The 23,146-nt window shown below is 29.6% G+C and overlaps 2 protein-coding genes across 2 annotated transcripts; both read right to left on the reverse strand.

Moving 5' to 3' along the window:
* Positions 1-2,053: 2,053 nt before the first annotated feature.
* Positions 2,054-6,004, reverse strand: LOC112515698. Its single transcript, XM_025122604.1, has 5 exons — positions 5,701-6,004; positions 4,426-4,619; positions 4,301-4,325; positions 3,557-4,185; positions 2,054-2,335 (listed from the first exon to the last, which is right to left on the reverse strand). The coding sequence occupies exons 1-5, from the start codon at positions 6,002-6,004 to the stop codon at positions 2,054-2,056; spliced, it is 1,434 nt and encodes a 477-aa protein (XP_024978372.1).
* A 10,025-nt stretch (positions 6,005-16,029) lies between these two features.
* LOC112516028 (transcription factor HEC1-like) lies at positions 16,030-16,790 on the reverse strand. The gene is made up of 2 exons (XM_025123049.1): positions 16,715-16,790; positions 16,030-16,621 (listed from the first exon to the last, which is right to left on the reverse strand). Exons 1-2 carry the CDS (start codon positions 16,788-16,790, stop codon positions 16,056-16,058), a joined length of 642 nt encoding a protein of 213 aa, XP_024978817.1. The 3' UTR covers positions 16,030-16,055.
* Between the last annotated feature and the right edge of the window lie 6,356 nt (positions 16,791-23,146).

Raw genomic sequence — 23,146 nt, forward strand, 5'->3', positions numbered from 1 at the left:
TAATTTAAGTTTAATAATGAAATAATTTATTTTTGGTTTAATAATATAACATTTTATAAAGATAATAATTAAATATTCTGTTAGAAATCAATTATTATTCTAATTATATTTTAGATTTTTTATATTTAAAATGAGATGTTTATCCTGTATATGATTGTGTTTATCTGCAGTTAGTTACACGAATTCAGATATGGGATGAAATCGGATATGGATGAAATCGTTTAGGGATGAACGAGTTTAAGAGTTTTTAAGAGTGGGTTAAATGATTTATAAGATAGTATAGATAATACACAAGACTACTATGATACGTAAGAAGCACTTCCTTTGGAAGTAGACGTTGGTTTTCATCCTTATCCTCAAAGGAAAAAAACGAAAGAGCAAACAACCTTCAATAAATGAGGATGATTTATCTAAGGTTGTGACACACATGAAATAGATTTGAACAAACCATCGGGGGAGGATGAGATGGATCATTGCATTGATAAGTTGGAAACACTTAGGTGAGAGCAAACCGAGTTGTATGACATATTACTTTAATCTACTACTAAGCACCATTAACCAACTACACCTGACATTTTCATCAATGTCCAATTGGTACAAAATAAAATGACCCATAATTACAATGCAACCAAATAAAAACATAAACCATTCATGTAAGAAGTCATTAAATACTATTGAAACCCTCACATCTGATTTCAAGATAAGCACATAATTGCCAATAAATCCCGATTAATCGATTTTACTTAAGAGCCTTGAATACCCACCAATGCGTCCCAACTAAAACTCGTAACACAACACACCTTACAAAATAATCTAATGCTATCACTTGACATAACCACAAAACTCGATGACCAAGCAATCGCTTACACGTCTACCTTGGCATACAACGCCATTTTCTCAACCACACAACTATCACACCACAATATCGTACCCCAAAATCATCATGACACCTTTTAGATATTCAATAGGAGTTTTTTTCTTCACACCGATCTTAAACACCTATTTCACTTAAACCAATCCATAAGGGAAGCTCGTCAACATTAACCTCACATTAGATAATTGAGAGAAAAAAATCACTAAATATTTTCCCTCAACTTAAATCTAGGCGATCAGCAACCTAGTTCATTTAAATTAAGGCTCTGATACCATTTGTAGCGATCTGACTTCCATCAATAACCACAAAGTTAAGATTCTTATCTATATCTGACAACTTGAGCCTGGAATGGAAACATAATTTACACGGTACTACTAGCAAATCGGTAAGTGAACCCACTTTCAACTCAAGGTTTACAACTTATCATTTTCCCCATGCTAGCATTCTCAACATGATACACATCTGAAAATGCATTAGTTATAAAAACAAGGATTAGACCGAAAAGTCTAGTTAATTTCTTATTACCAACAATGATATTGTAAATATAAATTTCAATAACATTTCTCATCAGTGACAGATTACTCAGATGTTCTCTTGGTGATCCGTTCGTATTTTCTTGAAAAACTTGGATTTTACTGAACCATTGGTATTTTCCGGGTCATTACATGGAAATCTCCCTGGTTGATTTTTGTGGGTAAAAGTCATTTCTTTTGTAGTGTTTTATAGATGTTTTTTTAACTGTTACTAATTTTTTCCTATCATTTTCTTCTCTTTCCCTCCCACATTTCATAGCGAAGTTTTGGAAGGAAAAATCTAACTTTACTTTCTGCTCTTTTCCGTTCTAAAAAAATTCAAGTTTTGCTGTACTTTCCCTTCATTTCATTCGTTAAAAAAAGGACTCGAGAACACAACATAAAGAAAAGCATAATATTTTCATAATAAATTGATAGATTACACACATAAAGCAAACAAATTAAGTCGATGCTACAAATGGTGATCATATATATAGCACCACTCATCCTTATTTCGATATATATATATATATATATGTATGTATGTATATATACATATATATGTGTGTGTATATATACACACACATATATACATGGGTGCTTGAAGCTTTATTAGTTAGTAATTACTGTCTTAATTATTCCAATCCATATATAATTAAGGATGAAGTCATTCATCAAAGTACTGATCATCTTGCAATGCATGCTGGAAAGTATCAGGAGAAGCCAATCGAGTAAGATTGACATAATCTTGAGGACAATGAGCAGATACTCCAGGAATGAACAGCATCCCAAATGATCGAACTCCCAAAAGAAGGATCCCTTCTTTGTAATCTCTTCCGTACGCATACGGTAATATGAAACTTCTTACGATTTCGAAACCGGCATTCAAGTACTTGAATGGTATTAATGGGACTGAGAAATAATTCTCGTTAGGTTCTTTTACCATAACCTGCAAAATTGAAACCATTCCAACACATTGCTTTAACGGTTGATTAATTTATCCGCGATTGCATCTTAAAAGCTTGTACAACAAAATCAAGTTTATAAGACGTAGAAAATCATAATAGACTTTAAATAATTGCACGACTTATATAAATTAAAGCGTTGTTGTTGTAATAAGTTTATAAGACGTTTTAACAAGTTTTTTTGAACTTTTAAACCTAAAATGTCTTAATTTTTTTACATGATACTTTTGAGAAAATGTTCTATATATGCACACATGTTTTTATGAGGACTTTTAAAAATGTCATAAAAAAATAATATGACGCTTAATTTTTTCAAAAGTGTTCTAAAACGGTTGTTAAACGTCCAAAAATGTCTTATAACATTATTACAACTTCCATTTTTTTTCTTGGGTAATCGCATGTATTTGTGTCAGTTTACGTGTACCGACTAAGCCTTTGGGACTAGGATGGCTTGGAGCCATTGTAGATGAACCTCCATTACTACAAGGGCTTTGACGTTGCATGGATTAAACCCGGTGAAGATGAGACACTACAACATCATTAGGTTAATAGGACGTTTAAAAAGGTCAAAGCATCCTAATAAAATGGTTTACAAGACTTAAGTTTATAGAAACAAACTACAAAACACCCTATCTAAAAGTGTTACAAAAAGTTTATAGAAAAATTTTGGACGTTTTAACAAGTTTTTTGGGATATTTTTAATATAAAGTGTCTTATTAGTTATTTTGTACAACACTTCGAAAAATGTTCTATAAAATATGGATTTATAGGACATATTTCAAAATTAGTCTATAAAATAGTTAATACGATATTTTATTTCAAAAACGTCTTAAAAAAAGTTGTTAAAACGCCTAAGAACATTCTATAAACCTTTTGGTTTTTATAATACTTTTAGATAAATCACTTTATATTTTGATCATATAAACTTAAGTTCTATATAGTATTATATCATGATGCTTAGATATTTTAGACGTTCCATAAACCCAATTGTCTTGTAGTGATATTTCTATTACGTATACACCCCCTGAACCTTAAATCAATACGTCACAACCCAAATGGTATAAACCCGATTTTTTTTTTTTTGATCAACCTGGATATTCAACCCGCTATGCGAGCCGAATAATCTCAAGGCGACCACTTGCTTTGCAGATAAACCCGATTTTGTTGTATTGGGAACTGAAAATTAGGGTTTATAATGACCATACCTGTCCTTTGTAGAAGCTATTGAAGTAATAACAGTAGCCAAAGTGTTTGAACTGAAAGATGGAGTCACTGAATGGTAGTCTTGGCACAATATCATTTGCATAAACGAACCTGAAATATCTTCTTGCACCCAACAATTGTTTCATGTACTCACAGAACTTATGATCTCCAACCCTAGGCTGTCCAAATGTATACACACCTTCAAGCTTTTCAAGCAACTTCACCTCTTTATGGAACCCCAATATTGCTGGAAACAAGACTGCAAGTGCACCACCTAGACTGTGGCCGGTGACGATGAATCGTGCATCTTCGTTTCTCTGGAGTTGTTCTCGAAGGACTTTTCGGATTTCGTAGTAAGCGAAGATTCTATCATTGGGTTTGTTGTCTTCTTTGAGTTCTTTAGGCCATGAGGGGTGCCCTTCTTTGTTCTTTTGTAACCCTAGGGCTTTCAAGAAACCTGCGTGGACTTTACCGACGCCACGAAGATGGTACCATGAAAGATCAAGATCCGTACACCAATCATCTGCGCTGAACGGTGATGTTCCTCGGAAGGAAACGCAGATTACCTCATGATCACCAGTTTTATCGCTGAATATAAACGCTTGCGTTGGGTGTCTCTTCTCGACTGTGTCTTGTTTTACCACATATTCTGCAAACATAAGCCGTGGTTTAATTCACATTACAACAAAATCGGCATTATAAAACGCCAAATATGCGACCATATCATGAATTCTTACCATTCGAACAGTTGTAAAACCCTACGAAATCCATCTGTACAAAGAATGTTTTGCAGATTAATTAGATTTAATTGTCTCATAAGGCTAAATTATCATAAAAATCAGCATTATTCTTGTTCATTAAATGAAGAAACCTTCCAATGATCATGGACTATTTTCTGGACACGATTTGGGTTCTCATATGCAGTTTTGGCAGCCATGATCGCTAGTGCACTCTTGTATCGTGGATCTTCCTGTGTGATTTCATCATCCAAATCCAGTCGTGTATCTGTCAACCCAATTACAGACGAAAAATCGGGCGACATTCGACGTAGTTCCTCGTTCTTCCCTGGACAATTTCATATAATATTCAAAGAATTTTGATTAATTTATAAGTCGTAAATAAATAAGAACCACTTGGACGAAATTGGGAATGTTTAAATGTTGTAAGAGATTGATTTATAAGATTTAAGTTTACAGGAGCAAATTATAAAACGTGATATATAAAAATGTTACAATAAGTTTATATAACGTTTTTTGTTCGTCTTAATTAACACAAATTTTAGGATATTTTTTAAATAACGCATCCTACTAATTATTTTATAGGATGCTATTTGAAAACGTATCTTACTAAAACAAGTATATAGGATTAATTGATAAGACGTTTTTAGGTGACTTAAATCATAACAAGTTTTTGGTGTCTTAAATATTAACAAGTTTTTTAAGACATTTATAAAATAAAACACCGAATTATCTATTTTATAGGACATTATTTGAAAAAATATTTTATAAAATGATGTGTTTATAGAATATTTCTCAAAAAATTCTATAAAATAGTTAATATAACTCTTTATTTTAAAAATGTTCTAAATTTTTTTGTTAAAACGTTATATAAACTTGTTACAACACTTTTAGATATGACGTTTTAGTGTTTGGTCCGATAAATTTAAGACTGATAAAATAATCGATTAATAAACTTATACATTGTTGATGTAATGTAAACCTAATTTTATTATAATGAATAGTATTCGTAGGTATTTTCAAATCTTTTCTTTTTCCCTTTTTTTAAACCATGCATGAAAACCTAATGTAAATGCAACCAATTATATATATATAGAGAGAGATATAGTTTTAAATGCAACCCATCTTATTTGTATAACTAATACAACCTAATAAATCAAGATATTTATGGAAATGATAAGAGTTCATTTATTATGATTTGAATATTTATGAAAGATTAATATGGTTCATTAATTATGATCAATACTTTATATTAGGAAATAATCAAAACTTCTATGAAATCATATATTAATCAAATTAAAAGAACAGTTGAGATTGGATTGTATTGATTGTACAAATGTAAAAGGTTGTATAATAATGCAACTATATATATATAACCATATAAAGAACAAATCAAGATAAAAACAAACCTCGTAATGTTTTGGAGACGAGCATGGAGAAGCTACCGTACTGCGTCCAGAGGTTGAGGGAAGACTCAACCAGCCACCCCAAACGTTCTAGGGTTTTGGAAAACAGTTTGATAACTTTAATGATGACAATGGAGATGAAGATAATGAACCTTCGAAAGAATGTTCCATCCAACTCCTTGTCGTTGTTAGATTTTATGAATCTTCTTGCTCCCATGTGTTCGCAGATTAGAATCCAACATAAATCCCAAACTCCCACCTCATCAAGATCCACCAACATATATTCTTCGCAATCGACATTCGCCATTGTTGATTTTTCTTTTAGAAGAAAAGGTTTGTTCTTCTTTCGGGTTTGAACGTATAAGAAAGGGATGAAGATCTATCGCATGGCCGTGGCTACTTATATAATGGCAACGAATTCCTAACGTAAAGAGATTGGAGCGACACGTCGTCTTGAAGCTCGGTTCTTTAACTTACTCTTTCGATCTTTATTCTCCCGAAAAAGGGAATCTTGCTTTCATAAAATTCGTCTAGCACACGCCCCCTCGAATGGTGGCTAGGCGGGCACAACTTATAATGTCAAGTTCCCAAATAGTAAATTACCATGTGAATACGTGTAACCTTTAGATTGCTTTTCAAAAGAGCTTTTGAAGATATAACAAAGGTTCCAACATACATATACAAAAAATAGTTCAAGTCTAGCTGATGTGAGATTCTAATATTTGAAACTGGAAAGTTGTAATTGGATATTGTTTAATAGAATACATAGATCAATAAATTTTCAAACTTTTTATGTAATTACATACATCAGATTTCAAGAGACAAAAATATACTTTTAGTTATCCTAATGGAACAGGAAAGGAATGAGATATGGTGGTGTTTCAGCTTTTCAATTATGGAGGAAGTCATCAGCACATTACTTGTAATGGTATCTTTGAAAAAGGGACAAGATAGCTATCAGGTTTATTTGGTATCATTTCTTTTACTTTCTTTATACTTTAAAGGGCCAATGCTGTATATGTATATGTATATGTATATGTATATGTATATGTATATGTATATGTATATGTATATGTATATGTATATGTATATGTATATGTATACATTTAGATACACAACTTTATATTCATAATTTACGTATTTTAACGTGCACCGTNTGTATATGTATATGTATATGTATATGTATATGTATATGTATATGTATATGTATATGTATATGTATATGTATATGTATACATTTAGATGAAAATTAAGGAGAAGAAAAGTCCATGGTCATTAATGAAAAGTTGAGGATTATGTAAACTAAACTATTACATTCTAAAGAACACATGTGGATCATGGATTGAATACCGTATTGTCCAGCAACAATTGCAACTCATGAAGTTGATGGTGTAGACGACATGAAAATGCGACATAGAAGTCACTTAAAAAGGTGAGGGAACAATGCAACTTGAAAGTCGACTAGTCGATCATTAAGTCACAAGGGACTAGGCTGGGGGAATGGTGGCTTAAGCAACTTGCTTGAGGCGACCTTCATGTAAGCAAGATTGAAAGCGACATCTTAGCGGTTAGCACGTGTATGAAATCGCTTACACACAACGCTGGGTGTGATGTCGAGCAGTTTTGTTCATTAATATGACGTTAAGTCGATATTAGTAATCAGTAGAAATACACAGAATGCATGCATGTTATGATGTACGTAGGTATCGTTATAAGCGATTTTGACAAACTTGAATAGAACGTGAGCTTTCATGTGATCTACAAAACGTGATAAATGAATTCCAATATAACTGGAAGTGCATTATGCATGAAACGACGTGTTGGGTCTATCGTAGCATAAACTGTGGGAATCCAATAAATGTAATGACCGTACCTCTATAGTCTATACCGTGTAGTGTGTACGATATGAAAAGGGTTCTTTTTGTTCAATGGGATCATTACACGAATTTCACTGTTGGAGAATTCATATGCATAATTGTTTTGAAGTCAAGTATTCTACAAGCCATCACAACTTATGTAAATATGTGGTAGATGACAGCAGTTAATATCATGAATGTTATGTCTTGTATAATATGATTTTTGAAATGTTATATATGAAAACTATCACACTACAATAAAATCGGGTTTATAGAACACTCCTAAATTCTAAGCGTCCTAATAGACCCTTTTATAAGACCAAAAAAATAAAGTGTCATGTCTAAAGATGTTGTAATAAGTTTATATGACATTTCTTGATGTCGTAATACGTTTTTTTATGACACTTTTAATATAAAACGTCTCATTATCAACTTTATTAAATATTATTTGAAAAATTGTCCTATAAAAACAAGTGTTCTATAAAAAATTGAGTTTATAGGATAATTTCTCAAAAGTATCCTATAAAGTTACTAATGCGATATTTTGTATTAAAAATCTTCTCAAAAACTTGTTAAGACGCCCCAAAAACATCATATAAACTTATTACAACACCTTTATATATGACACTTTATATTTTGGTTCTATAAATTAAGTCCTAAAAAATGGTCTATTGGGACACTTAGAGATTCTGTGCGTCCTATAAACCCGATTTTGTTGTAGTGTGAACTCGCTAAATATGTGGGGATTGTTTAATGTTTTGATACAGAATGGTTAAGTGGTGAGAATGTTTAATAGCTTATGTATTATATAGTGCATAATGAAATATGGTGGGACGGTCTGAACGACAACAAATTACCATTTTAACTCTCTGTATGATTTAGTTCTGAAAGAAATATAATCGTTTGGTAAATATCTAAATAAAACAATTACTTTGCAAATATATGTATTTAGACTTCTAATGGGTTGGGTTCACATGAAATCAATTTTTCTCCTAAGACCATAAAATAATACTAAAACTTCACAATAAAACATAGTAAAGGTAAAGAAAATATCGAACATTCACTGCAAAAATATAGTGAAGGTTTAATGTTATCTATACAGTCTCACGAAAACAGTATTGTTTCTTATGATCCAAGTTCTAATGGGGTATTTGTTTATACCTTAGCAGGCTTAATGGAATAAGAAGTTTATTTCGTAAATCATATTTGGCTGTTTGTTTGTTTATAGCTTAATGACTAAAACATTAGGATTTGACTTAATTTGGTCAACCCCTTTTTTATGGATTCATCAATGTTAATATTTTCTGAATCTTTCTAAATAACCATTTGTATAAATTCATACATCATATAATTAATCCACTTTACAAAAAAATTCAAAAATCACATGATTATTCTTTACTTAAACATCATAATCACATGTGAATCACTTATACTTGGCTTCCTTTTTGAAGGAAAATAAAGATCCATTTCATGTTTCTCATGTGAATGTGTTGTGCATGGCAACAGGATCTCATTCTTTACTTAAAATCAACCCATTGCTGACACCTCACTGTTTCTTTACCATTTCAAATACCAAAAAACACATTTTTAGAATCTATGATACAGTAAAATTAAAGATTTCATCCCTGTAATTTCATAAGAATTGTAGATTAGGTCCTTCAAACGAAATAACGTCTATAGCTGTTGGGGTTTCACTTTGGTTACAAGTTGGATCCCTTGTCATAACTCTACTAACGGTTGCTCCTTTCAATCAAAGAAGGGTGCCGGAACAAGGGAGATGGATGACAGTGAGGGATCGAAGACAGGGAGAGGGGGCGGCAAAAATTTATCTTTGTGTGTGCATACGTGTGTGCGTGCGGTAAAAAGACAGATTCCATTAGTTTAACAGAGTAGTCGTTAAAAAGCTTGTGGCAAGGAACCCAATCAATAACAAAAGTGAAAACACAGGTGAATATCGATGTAACTATTTTGTTTAAGGACCCAATCCGTAATTCTATATAACCCCGTGGACGAAACGTGTAACTTTTTTTTTATATTAAAATGATATTATATTTGAGAAAAAAAATTATAAAAAATATTAAACTTTTTTGTAATGTACAATTTTGTCCCTAAAATCAACCACTTTTGTAACAACTTATAATGTACGCTTTGAGGAAAACATGAGGCATTTCTTTCTATACTTGTAGGGGTGTTTTTGTCATTAGATTTAAATGTGATGGGGGCAGCCAAGTGTAGCAATGAATACATTTATGTTTTTAAAAAAAATCCAACCAACCATTAGTTTGGAGGATGAAATTCTATAAAATTAAATACTGAAGTCTCGTTTATTTAAAACACTTATCGGATAAGTGTTTATCGGTAAGAATCATCATTCTCACTTACCTTATGAAGTAACAATCTCGTCCATCAAAATAGATTGATAGTAAGCGTTTATAACTCGTTAAATGTTTACTGGATAAAAGTTAGCATCCTTACTTACTGGGTAAGACTATCAACCATTGCCTTCTTTCTTGGCGAATAAGTTATTGTTCTTGGATAAAAGTTATCATCCTTACTTACTTACACATTCATAAGAGAAAATACCGAAACTTAGCATACGTTTGGAAAGTTTTATCAAATCATATTTAGCTAGATGCACGCAAAAAACCAAAAGACAAAAGTGCCCTTCATTACAAAAAATATGCACGAAGAAAAGTTCGGTGACACTAGAAGTGTTCTCATAGAAAAGGAAGTTTTCACCAGAATCCAACCATGCATACATGCATATTCATAATTGAAATCTGAAGTTAGTAACTATGAAATAAAGAAATCTCATTTTTGGATAACTAGAAGGGTACTTACGCAATGCAGCATGATATATCTCGATATTAGTGTTTCGTTTATTCCATCTCTATAGATATTCTAATACGGTTTTTATGTGGTTTTGAGAAAGAGATAATGTTTTTGTTTTTTAAATAAAATATAAATTTGAAGATATCATAAAATTTCAAAAATAAATCTATCAATATTAGTATCAAATTAACTATTTAAAAGTTTTGTTTTTGTTTTTTGTAATTTCTTTAATTTAATTTAATTTAAATTTAGTAACGAAGTAATTTATTTTTGATTTAATAATATAACATTTTATAAAGATAATAATTAAGTATTNATTAATATAACAATATTAAAAAAATTGTAAAACACAATTTATTACGTTAACATTTTATAAAGAACTTTAAAAAATATGTATTTTTTTGAACAACATAAATAAGAAGTGTTACTTTTTTTACAAACAAAATATATCTCGAAAATAATGTATCATATTTATTTAACAAATATATTTAATCTAGAATATTTAATTTGCATGCAACTTAATAAGAAAAAGTCAAAAAAATTAAAAAAAATTTAAATCATTACAATGAAAAATGAAAATCACTACTAATAATTTGAAATAAGTTTTTATTTTTATTTTTATTTTAATTATGTCATCAAAATGATGTGTCATCCACGTCACCTCATTAAAACCACACAAACAAAAAAGGTCAAGAGATTAACCGGTTTCAAAAGTAACAGGTTACTCATTGCTATAATAGGTAAATTTTTTAAAATGTGATGCCTTAATAAAAAATAATTTAAAAATACATTGTATTAATAAAGAAAAACAAAAATAAAATGTTATAATAAGAACGTTTATGAAAATAGGTTGCTATTTAATGAATTTAATCCTATAATATATAGGATTTTGAAAAACAATTTAAAGTAACGTTTGAATAAAATTACTATTTTTGTTTCTTTTCAATTATGACTTTTATATTATGTTATTTATCTTTTAACATATTTTTTCAGTTATATATCTAACTATTGCGGGTTTTATTACCTTTTCATTCTTGTGATATTTTTTATCCCTATGGTTTATAATTCATTTCTATTTTAGTTCTTCATACTTAATAATAATGTTTTGGACTCAGCCACTCAGGAATAAAAATAGAAATAAATTATAAATTATAGAGACAAAAATCAAAATTTTAAAACCAAAAGGATAAAACTTGATCACCAAGAAAAGATAAAGGAACTTATCCAGAATAGTAGAATGTAGGTTTTTTTTATTAATATTTATACTCTTTTATTTAGCTTTATATATTTTTTATAGAGTAAATTACATCGTTAGTCTTTGTGATTGGTTCATAAAGCATCGTAAATCCATTCGACAACCAAACATATTCCATGATACATCTTTAGTATAAACGTTAATATCATTTGAGGTTAAAAGACTGATTTTTTAGAATAACACTTTATATGAATTAATATAAATCAGTTGTGTTTCCATGTCACATCATTCTAATGTTTTCATAACCATTTTAATTAGGGTTAAAATAAATTTTTTAGAAACCACAATCTTATAGTCAAAAGTATAGTTTGAGATATTATTCTTATTTTAGAATGATACTCACGCAATGCAACTCGATATATCTCGATAATGTTATAATCCGGTTTTATTTTTTCTCTTCAGAAAACGATGATGTTTATGTTTGAATAAAATATAAATTTGAAGACCTCATAAAAAAAATGAAAAATATATCGATATTAGTATTAAATTAACTATTTAAAAGTTCTCATTTTTATGTAATTTGTTTAATTCAATTTTTTTATTATAATTTAATAAGGAAATAAATTATTTTTGGTTTAATAATACAATTTTTTATAAGACTAGAAATGTCCTTGCACAATGTAGCAAGATATATCTCAATATTAGTGTTTTGTTTTATTTCGTCTCTGTAGATGTTTTGATACGGTTTTTATGTGGTTTTGAGAAAGGGATAATGTTTTTGTTTTTGAATAAAATATAAATTTGAAGATATATTATAAAATTTCGAAAATAAATATATCAATATTAGTATCAAATTAATTATTTAAAAGTTCTGTTTTTTTGTAATTTCTTTATTTTAATTTTTTTATTATAATTTAATTTAAATTTAGTAACGAAGTAATTTATTTTTGATTTAATAATATAATTTTTTATAAGGATAATGATTAAGTATTTTGTTAAAACTCAATGATTATCTTAATTATATTTTAGATTTTTTAGATTTAAAATGAGATGTTTATCATGTATTTGATTATGTTTATCTGCAATTAGTTATACAAAATCAAAAATGAAACTTTAATAAGTTGTACTTACGTACAATTTACTTGTAATCTTAGATTTTAAGTAATATGCATTAATACACATTACTTTATGATTTTTAAAAGTTTTTGTCATATACTTTATGATATAGTATAGATTATGACACACAAATTATATATTGGACATTTGGACCTAAAGTCACTAAATGCAACTATGCAAGGCCCAAAGTTAATTGGGCTTACAAGTCCAAAAGAGAATGTAGGTTGGGCCCAAATTTTGACAGTTAATCCCTTGAATAGTTGAATACTCGGATGAGATAACTTAGCCTTAGGTATGTGTGGTAATGAGTCATGGGTGGGATGGTTAATAGGTATGGGCAATGATGATATCATGATGCATGCATGATAGATGATGGATGTCAGAAGAAGATGCAAATGCAATGTATAAACTAAGTGGCTGGATAACTAGTTAGGGGAAGAACCAAAAACACTTATCCATCAATTTTTCTCCACAGCATGGTATTCATGCATGACCCATCATGTGTTTTGAATGCATATATATGTATGATGCATATCATGATGTCATGTACGGTTGATTTCCGAGCGATCGGTGCGGAAGTATTTTTAAAAAATATTCATCCAAGCAAAATACTCGATCGAACAAGTTGAATTAAAAAACACAGACCAAGGTCTTAAGAACATTCACAAATCTGAATCCATGTAGGTGTCTTATCAAATAGTCAAAGGAAATCTAATAGAGAATCCATGATTTATAATTATAATGTTTTAATGTATTTATTAAAAATATTATTTCTATTTATTACATATTTAAATTTAATATCTTTTATTGATGGGAAATTTTTAAAATTCTGTTTCTATCTGTTAAATAGAGTTTTAGAGATTTTTCCAAATTTAAACATTTTCAATTTACCATATCAATTTAATAAAACTGTTAAAACGATAATTTTTAAAAATATTTAAAATATTTATTTAACATAGCTATTGGATATAAAGGTAGGTGGGAGGTGAATGCATAGCTAGTTTGACCAATCAAAAGACAATAGTGTGTATATATATATATATATATATATATATATATATATATATATATAGAGAGAGAGAGAGAGAGAGAGAGAGAGAGAGAGAAAGAGAGAGAGAAGTGAGTTATTATACAACTTCTTACATTTGTACAACTTAATTTCAAATATCCATTTAATTTGATGAATATGTAATTTCATAGAAGTTTTGATTGTTTCATAATATAAAGTATTGATCATAATTAATGAACTTTATTCATCTTCCATAAATATTTAAATCATAATAAATGAACTCTCATCATTTCTATAAATATTTTAATTTATAGGATTGCATTGGTTGTACAAATACAACGGGTTGTATTTGAAACAAACTATATATATATATATATATATATTAATTGTTTAGGTTATCTTCTTCTTCTTGTTGTTGGCTTTTTGAATTTGGATAGGTAGCACTTAATTGGATTCTCTTTCTCTTTCTATTTGGTGCATGTCCCATGATCCTTCCGACATCTACATTCCAATCATCTTACTCTTCTTTTGGAAACAAACCATTCTCTCTACATCTCTCTCTCTACATATCTATACATATTATCTATACATATTATATATATATATATATATATATATATATACATACGTATAGGGACGGGGTCTGTTGGAAACCTAAAATTGGTTAGAAACTTGAGAACCGTCCACAATAAAACATGAGATATTCATCAATAATATAGACGTGTTTTTAGCATGAATGTTGTAACATTTTCAGTATAAATGTCTGATTAATGATAAATAACATGGCCATACAAATTTCATGTGATTCATAATATAAGACTTATGTATTCATAATGAATGAAAGGACATATTGCACTCTTATTTGTCTCATAATTCACAATGAAAATCAGGTTTCTAATTGAACTTCCTTCTTTATGTACATAACACTTTCACGTGATAATGCACAAAAAAGCACATAACGTTTATACAAACTATATAATAAAAGATATTATTATTTATTTATTTATTTATTGAAAGGAAAAATAAAAGATATTACTAATCAGTGATTCTAAAACTGTATAAAGTATTGGCTGTTAAGAGATGAATCTATTTTTAGTAGCCAGTCAAAAATTACCAAATTAAAACAGGAAAATAACATATAAGATTATTTTCTAAATAAAAGTGTGAAAATTAGATATTTTTTTGATAATATGTATTTTTATTTATTATAACTTAAATAAATAAAAACGAAAAAATCACAAAAAAAAAAAAAGTAGCTTGAAATTGATTATCAGCCCCAAATAAAGGATTCAGAGCCAAAAGTTGGGCCAAATCGTCGTAGACTTTAATGGATCAAAAGTAATTGCCGTTCCAAAAAAGTGGATGAAAAGTAATTGTTGTTTCAAATATACGATTATTTTCCGGCCTTTCTTTCTTTCTTCTATTGGCTTATGATTGCATCCGTTAATTATTTGATTTGATCAGCATCACGTATGTATATATATATAGACAAAAGTTGCATAGATAATATAATCTTGATCGCCATTTGAGATATAATTATACTTTAAAAGGTAAACCTTAAATGTGAAGATCAAATTGATATCCTTCTATTTATTTTAAAACGGTCATCGAAATGAGTTGTATGTTAACATTTATATTCAAGATTTGATGTGTATATACTATTCTTTTTTATAGATTCTGATACGGAGTTTTAGAAACACATAATCAAGACAATATACTGATAATAGATAGAATCCAAAGTCAGTATAATAGTTGAAAAAACAGATATAAAGTCTTGGTTCTTCTTTCGCTTACATACATACTCTTACATTATCGATTATATTCACACACTACAACAAAATTAATTTTAACAGGACTTTTAAAATGTTTAAGCGTCTTGATAGAATATTTTATCTAACTTAAGTTTATGGACCAAAATATAAAGTGTCCTATCTAAAAATTGTTACAACAAACTTTTTAGCGTTTTAGCAAGTTTTTTAGACCTTTTTAGTTTTAAATTAAATGTTATATTAGCTATTTTATATGACAGTATTGATAAACTCATCTTTTTATTGGACACTTGTGTTTATAGAAAACATTGTTAAATAGTGTCTTATAAAATAACTAATATAACATTTTATATTAAAAACATCATCCATAACTTATTAAAACACAGACGTCTTATAAACCGAAAAATTGATGTCATTTATACCAAATTTTATTTGTGTTAATCCACAATCACAAATTAATCAAACCCGTTTACAAATATCAACACCCCCGTCTTCGTGAATTCATCTCAAAACCTAATCACCCATTATATATAAATATAATTTCATGGTTAATTACGAAAATACCCTCCATCCCATCTCCATCACTTGAGCAACTCCATAGACCCCACCATCTGATCAGCAGCAGGCTCACCGCAGGCTCTAATTACATTGGCATAATTAACACCACCATGATGATGGTTCATGGCGGTGGTGGGGCTGCAGAACCCGGCAACGTTGCTGATCCCGGTTGTCGTCCCTCCGCCACCTGCGGCCGCCGCTGCCGCCTGTTCCAATGATTGAACTTGCTTTTTCAAGAACTTCATATAATGAACAGCTTCATCTAGCATCGAAGCAGTATCCATCTTCGTACCACCTGGCACTAATCTTTGCAGTATCCTAATCCGCTCACTAATCCTCTCCCGCCGGTGTCTCGCCGCCACGCTCTGTGGATCCTTCGATATCTTCACGTTACGTCTCTTCGGCGGCTTAACGGATTCCGGGTCGATTTGGATCGGCTGCAATGCCGCCATTCGGAATATCATCTCTCTCATCGCCTCCACCGAATCCGGCTTCTGCTGTAACCAGCTGGGACGTGGGAAATCGTGTGAAACCCTAAACTGCGGTGGCGGAATTGCTGGCGATTCTGGGGTAGGGTAAGTGGGGTGGTGTTGAAGATAATTAGGTGGTGGTGGTGGACGGTGGTTATTGGTGGAAGAAGTTCCGGCGGAGAAGTTTAAATCCATGAGGGATGAATCGGAATTAAGATGTTGGAAAGGGAGAGAAAATGGGTTTGGAAGTTTGTCAAGTTCCATCATCATTGTTGTCATCATCTCCATGTCTAAAGAATTAGGGTTTATGATGAATAGCAGCTAAATGAAACAGTGGAGGATTGTGTCAGTAGGAGTGTAAGGGTATAAATATATAACAACTTCACCCCCTCAATATTTTACTGTTTTTATCACCATCCCCACCCCCACAAATTTATGTCCATGGCACATACATACATATATATATACATACATACATATATATACATACATACATACATACATATATATACATACATATATATACATATACATACATATATATATATTTAGTATTATTTATATCATCCTTCTGGATCCATAAATTTTGATGATAGTGTCAGAATTTTGTTTTTTTATTTATATACATTTATATAAACAAAATACAAATCGTTCTATTTAAATGTGTTATAATAAGTTTGGATAACGTTTTTAGACATCTTAACAAGTTTTTTAAGACACTTTTAATACAAGGTGTTGCATCAACAATTTTATGACACTTTTGGGAAGATGCCCAATAAACTCATTTTTATAGGACACTTGTTCAAATAGTGTCCTATAAAAATGCTAATGGAACATTTTGTTTTATAAATTAAGTCTTATAAAACGATTTATTAAGACGATTAGAAATTTGTGGCGTCCTATAAATCCAATTTTGTTGTAATGATATGAATCGTGTACTTTCAAATTGCCATCAATGATCATTTACCTTTGAATTACTATATATAAACACCAGACACACATGATATAATTCTCTAAACCGTTGAAATACGTTATGAGAGTTATGTCGGAATAAAAAAGAACAACTTTTTTATTCTGTATTTAAATTTATTATCATTTGATTTTACAGAGTTTAACGTGAAGCTGTAAAAAGGTTTTTGTATATGAGAATAAATTGTGTACTTAAATTTTAAGTGATCATGTATTAATAAATGGTATATAATACTTAATCAATTGTTTTCAAGATCTTTTACCAAATATTCTAAAATATAGTATAGATTAGTCAGATATGATATTTTAGATTAATAAAATGTTGGATGTATATGAACCCTCTTCTTCTACCTCTGATAGCCTATTTACATTAGATACGATGACGGGTTTGTATGTTTTATGACAGATCAATCATATTTGTTTACATCACTTTTTATATGTGCTAGATTAGAAAATTACGCACCATTTTAGACCAAAAAGATTTAACGTCAAGAAACTTCGTTCAAAAGATGAGTAGACAATTAAGTAATCAAAATATCGGTTGCTTGTTTACTGATAAAATGTAGTTAAAAAAAACCCTTTGTTTGTAACATAACTTAACATTTATTAAATCTTTAATGACGCGGAACAGATTCAAGAGTTAGCGTATGCACTATAGGAACAATCGGAGAAAGGGAAACGAAGGAGAGAAGTTCAACTTGAAAGGGTCATAACTTTTGATCCGTTAACAGTAACAAGATTTGTAAGATTTGCACGAAAAACTCGTGACGGACCGGCATGATGACACACAATTGACAATAGTTTGGCCCAACCTTTGGCCCGATATCAATTTCGAAGAATTTTTTTTGTCATTTTCAGTGTATATTTATTTCAGTTTAAATAAGCAGATTTTTTGAAATAGGGATTTTCTAATTTACAAGCCTCACATTTACACAAGAATCAGTTATATATGTTTTACACTCTTTGAATCTCTTAATTTTTCCGCTTGTCAAACTTACATTCGCCCCTTAATGGCCGGATTTTATAATTTTGAGCATCGTTCAATTTTTTCTCATATGTGAAAAAATTGTATGCGTTCTTGCTACAGTTTCGCGTCATTTAATGAATGAAAAAACAGATAGAGTAAAAACATATGATTTAATTGATAGATGGGTATCCCTACTAATTATCAGTAGTATGGAAGTACTATTAAAAAATACTTGCCATACAAAATACTGAATGCGTAGTCTGAAATGTGAATTTAAAATATACTATTCAAGTTATATGTGTGAGGAGTCCAGAAGGTTGCACATTGATATAATACTTTGATGCAGAGTGTGGAGTCCGGAATCAAAAAGACGATCTCGCCCTTATAACCTCCAAATATAAAAACCTAAATAAACGACAAAAATAGAACGAGGGTAAACATACTTCTAACGCGGTACATATACATATCAAGTATGAACAAATTAAACAGTTGTAAAAACATGATAGGTCCAGATACTTATGACATTTAATAACACGTTTCAAAGTTTAAATACACGAAAAGTTGATTGGATCTCAAACATAATCTCCCCCCTCCCCTCTATCTATCTCTTTATATATATACATACATACATATATATATATATATATATATGTGTGTGTGTGTGTATGTGTGTGTGTATACATACACATTTTGCTTTGATTCTTTTGAGAATAAGATAAACCAATTTAATTGTTAGACTCCATTATCAATATCTGCTTATAAGATAATTTTACTGAACTCCTCGTTTCTTCATCTTCATCACTAAGCTGTCAAGCTCATCATTCGATACACAGTGTGTTCTAGTTCATCATTTGAAACGTAGTTCTAGTATCATCAAATAATATTCACTACTTGGATATCAGTCATTAGTGTGTGCGGTGTGGTTTGGGATCAAACAACAAAAATCGCATTGCATATACCTCAAACTTCAAGAAACTACACCACCAAATGCGGGTGCAATGTGTTTTATACAGTTTGTACCTATCGCACTTTACACCTGCAATCTAATAATTATAAGATTAAAAATTTATTAATAAATTTATTATAACATGATCGTAGTCCAAACAAATAAAAAATTCAAACATGTTCGTTTCTCAAATACATATTATGTACTAAAAAATAGTCTAAGAATTTCAAACTAAAAATATTACATAAATTAAACCCCCTATTCTATATCTTATACATAAATTTTATATATAACATGTGATGGGGTGCAGTTTAAATTGCAGTTTGCTTAATCAAAACTGTAAATTGCATCGCATAATGCGATTTGGTAAAAATACAAACCACAAGCCACACTGTAGAAATTTTGAACCGCCCTTTAAGTTAGCAACTGTAATCAAAATTGACATTTGATATTGTTAAGGGTTGTTTGTTTACCTCTTAATAGTTCCATTAGAGGTAGCCTCGGAACTGTTAAGAGGTTAATTTTATTTGGAAAAAAAAATCTGCTTCTTAATGGTTCTAAAATTCTTTGAATGATTTTGCATTCTGGACCTTCCTTAACCATTCAGTACCCTAATTTTATTGTAAACAATTATCAAACAATTATATTTTATTTTGCATTATAATCATTCTACATACTTAATCATTTTGTACCAAACTTCATTTAGTAAGTGCCAAACAAGTTTTAAGTTAACAATTATAATAACGTAAACTCCTCATAATAACTTCTAACTCAATGATTATGGATCTCATCATTGCCTTATGTCATTTTCGTTACATATGGCTTTTGTGTACCTTTATATTTTTATTTATTTATCCATTTGAAAACTTTTTTAAATAAGCTTATTTAATAAAAAGTATTACAAAAGAAAGAAAGATAAAAAAGAACAATTGATGCCATAAACTTATATTAATTATTTATGTGTATATATTTTTTAAAGACATATATATATATATATAATAGTATTACCAATATATATATATATATAATATACATACATTATATATGTATATATATAAATAATAGGTAAACTATGAATCATTATTTAAATAGTATATGTTAATTATAAAAACTATTATTAATACGTCAATCCAATCAGATACGTGTCATTTATTCTAAAAATTATTGTTAAAAAATTAATAAAATAATACTTATATGGTATTTGGTTCGTTTGGAGTCTAACGAAATTTTGAAAAAATTGAAATGATCAATTTATTAACAAAATATTCATGCATTTGGTTTAGTTTTTGTAAGAAATTCGAATTTCATATATGGTATAATGTAAATTCCTCCGCGTTATATTTAGGAAAAACTATTATACTTTTATACATACTCAATTTCAGTATATCTCATCACAATGGTTGTCACCAACACCGTTGTCGTTATTGTCGCCACCAGCACCACCACCATTGTCATTACCACCGTTGTTACCACAATCGCCTTCACCTAACCACCACCATTGTTACCAATGTCGCCGTCATTACCACCACCGTCGTCATCACCACCACCAATACCGTCTCCACCACGACTGGGACCACCGTCACCACCACGACTGGGACCACCGTCACCACAATCATCGCCACCACGAGGTCCACGACTACTATCATCGACACCACTTTTGCCTCCACCCATCACCGATATTATTTGATATATTTCATTCTAATTCGTGTCAACTAAACGCATGTCACACCTGATTAAATTTCATTCAAATTTCATCAATTTACAATTCTGACAGATTCCATTTTGTAAACTAAACACCATCTTAGACATAATAAATTATATATATATATATATATATATATATTATTGATAAATATATAACAAAAATAAAAAAAACGGTATTTATAAATTCAAAGAAGAATGTATTTTCGATACTCTTTTATTCCATAATGGGTCAGATCAAATAAGAATGATAAACATCATGAGAATTTAAGAAACGAAGTTAGAGAATATTTATATGTGAACTCATTTATAATATATATACGTGAACCTTTATGAATAGATTCACATATGCATATTCAAGTAGACTTTTTTTTGGGGGGTTTTCAATATTTCACATATAAACTTTTATTTATTTTTCTATTCTTACTTTATCATGATATTTAACATTTTTATTTGAACATTTTACCATGATATATTTAGAAACTCAATTATTAGTACAAATCATACAAATTAATTAATTTGAGATATTTATGGGAATGACGATGGTTCAGTTATTATGTCTTGGATATTTATGAAATATTATCAGAGTTTAATAATTATGATCAATGTTTTATATTAAGAAACAACCGAGATATTCATTAGACTAGATGGATGGTTAAGACTGGTTTACAAAGTTTGTACTAACATAAAAGTTTGTAAATGATCTTCTCTCTCTCTCTCTCTCTCTCTCTCTATATATATATATATAGAGAGAGAGAGAGAGATCCAATCAAATACAAACCATGGAAATGTTTCCAATAAGATCTCAATTGTCCATCTAATCTAACGAATATTTAATTTCATAAATATATTGATATGATGTGTTGATCATAACTAATGAACAATAATCATCTTTCATAAATATTTAAATCATAATAAATAAACCTTCTTTATATTCATAAATATTGGTTTGGAGGTCTGTAACATTTAGAATGTTTGCATTTAGGGGCCGTTTACCTAAACACTTACCCCGTAAGCATTTACCGGTAAAATTCAACATTATCGCTTATTTATTGGATAAGATTTTATTCACTAAAACGCATCGTATGCAACAATTTATCCCGGTAAACACTAACCATGGTGAGATTCCTCGTCCTCACTTACCGGGTAAAACTCTCGATTCTTGTCTTCTTTCTTACTGGGTTATATTTTTAGTCCTTATCATATTCATTCGGTAAAGTAAAGTGACTTGGTAAGCGCTTACCTAGGTAAGCATATGGTCAACGGCACCTTAATTTACCGTTTATATTTTTTTATTTTTATATATAAATAGAGATGTGTTCAAATACAACCCTTCGATATGCAACTCACCTATCCACCATCCATTTTTTTTTTTTTTTTGGTTTTTTTAACTAAAGGTAGTTACAACCGATCAAATGGTAATCGTTAATGATCAAATGGACATTTCTGATCTAATTGTAAGGATTACAAAAATGTAAAAAGTTGCATAATAATCCACCTCTATATGTATATAAATAAAAGGAAGTGGCATGTGACATGAACAAGTAATGACATACATTTATCGACAAATTAAAAATATATTGTGATTTATGATGTTGTTGTTAACTATATATTTTCCATGATTGATTTAACCAATCGTACTGTTCTTTTGTCATTGAAAAAATACGATAAAATAAATTATTTAACATTTTTTAGTCGTCTTAGCAATATCACGTGGTCATTATTAAATATTAAAATGAATGTATTTGTAAAACGAACTTTAAGAAAGGCATTAAACTTGGAAAATGCATTACGTCAAAAAAGAAATATATAAATAAAAGAGTTAATTACATAAACGCCCCTCATGTTTCATAGTTTTGTGGATTTCATCCCTCAACTTCATTTATTTACGAATAAGTATGTGATGTATGCAATTTGTTTTGGATTATATCCATGTCTCTAACCATTTATAAGTTTTTTCTTAACTCCGTTAGAATGAGAGCATTTTAGACATTTTTCTTTTAAATGTGACGTGACATGTTGGAAAAAAAAAACAACCCTTTCTCTTCTCCTCCTTCATTT

The sequence above is a fragment of the Cynara cardunculus genome, assembly GCF_001531365.2.
Source record: "Cynara cardunculus var. scolymus isolate 2C chromosome LG 7, CcrdV1, whole genome shotgun sequence".
Lineage (NCBI taxonomy): Eukaryota > Viridiplantae > Streptophyta > Magnoliopsida > Asterales > Asteraceae > Cynara > Cynara cardunculus.

Excerpts from the sequence above, each read along its gene's own strand:
- LOC112515698 (XM_025122604.1), bottom strand. The coding sequence starts at position 6,004 with ATGGCGAATGTCGATTGCGAAGAATATATGTTGGTGGATCTTGATGAG. Across the intron at positions 4,620-5,700 it reads CGTCTCCAAAACATTACGAG|GGAAGAACGAGGAACTACGT; the intron begins GTTTGTTTTTAT and ends GAAATTGTCCAG. Across the intron at positions 4,326-4,425 it reads TAGTCCATGATCATTGGAAG|ATGGATTTCGTAGGGTTTTA; the intron begins GTTTCTTCATTT and ends TTCTTTGTACAG.
- LOC112516028 (XM_025123049.1), bottom strand. The coding sequence starts at position 16,790 with ATGGAGATGATGACAACAATGATGATGGAACTTGACAAACTTCCAAAC. Across the intron at positions 16,622-16,714 it reads TCTCCCTTTCCAACATCTTA|ACCACCCCACTTACCCTACC; the intron begins ATTCCGATTCAT and ends ATTATCTTCAAC.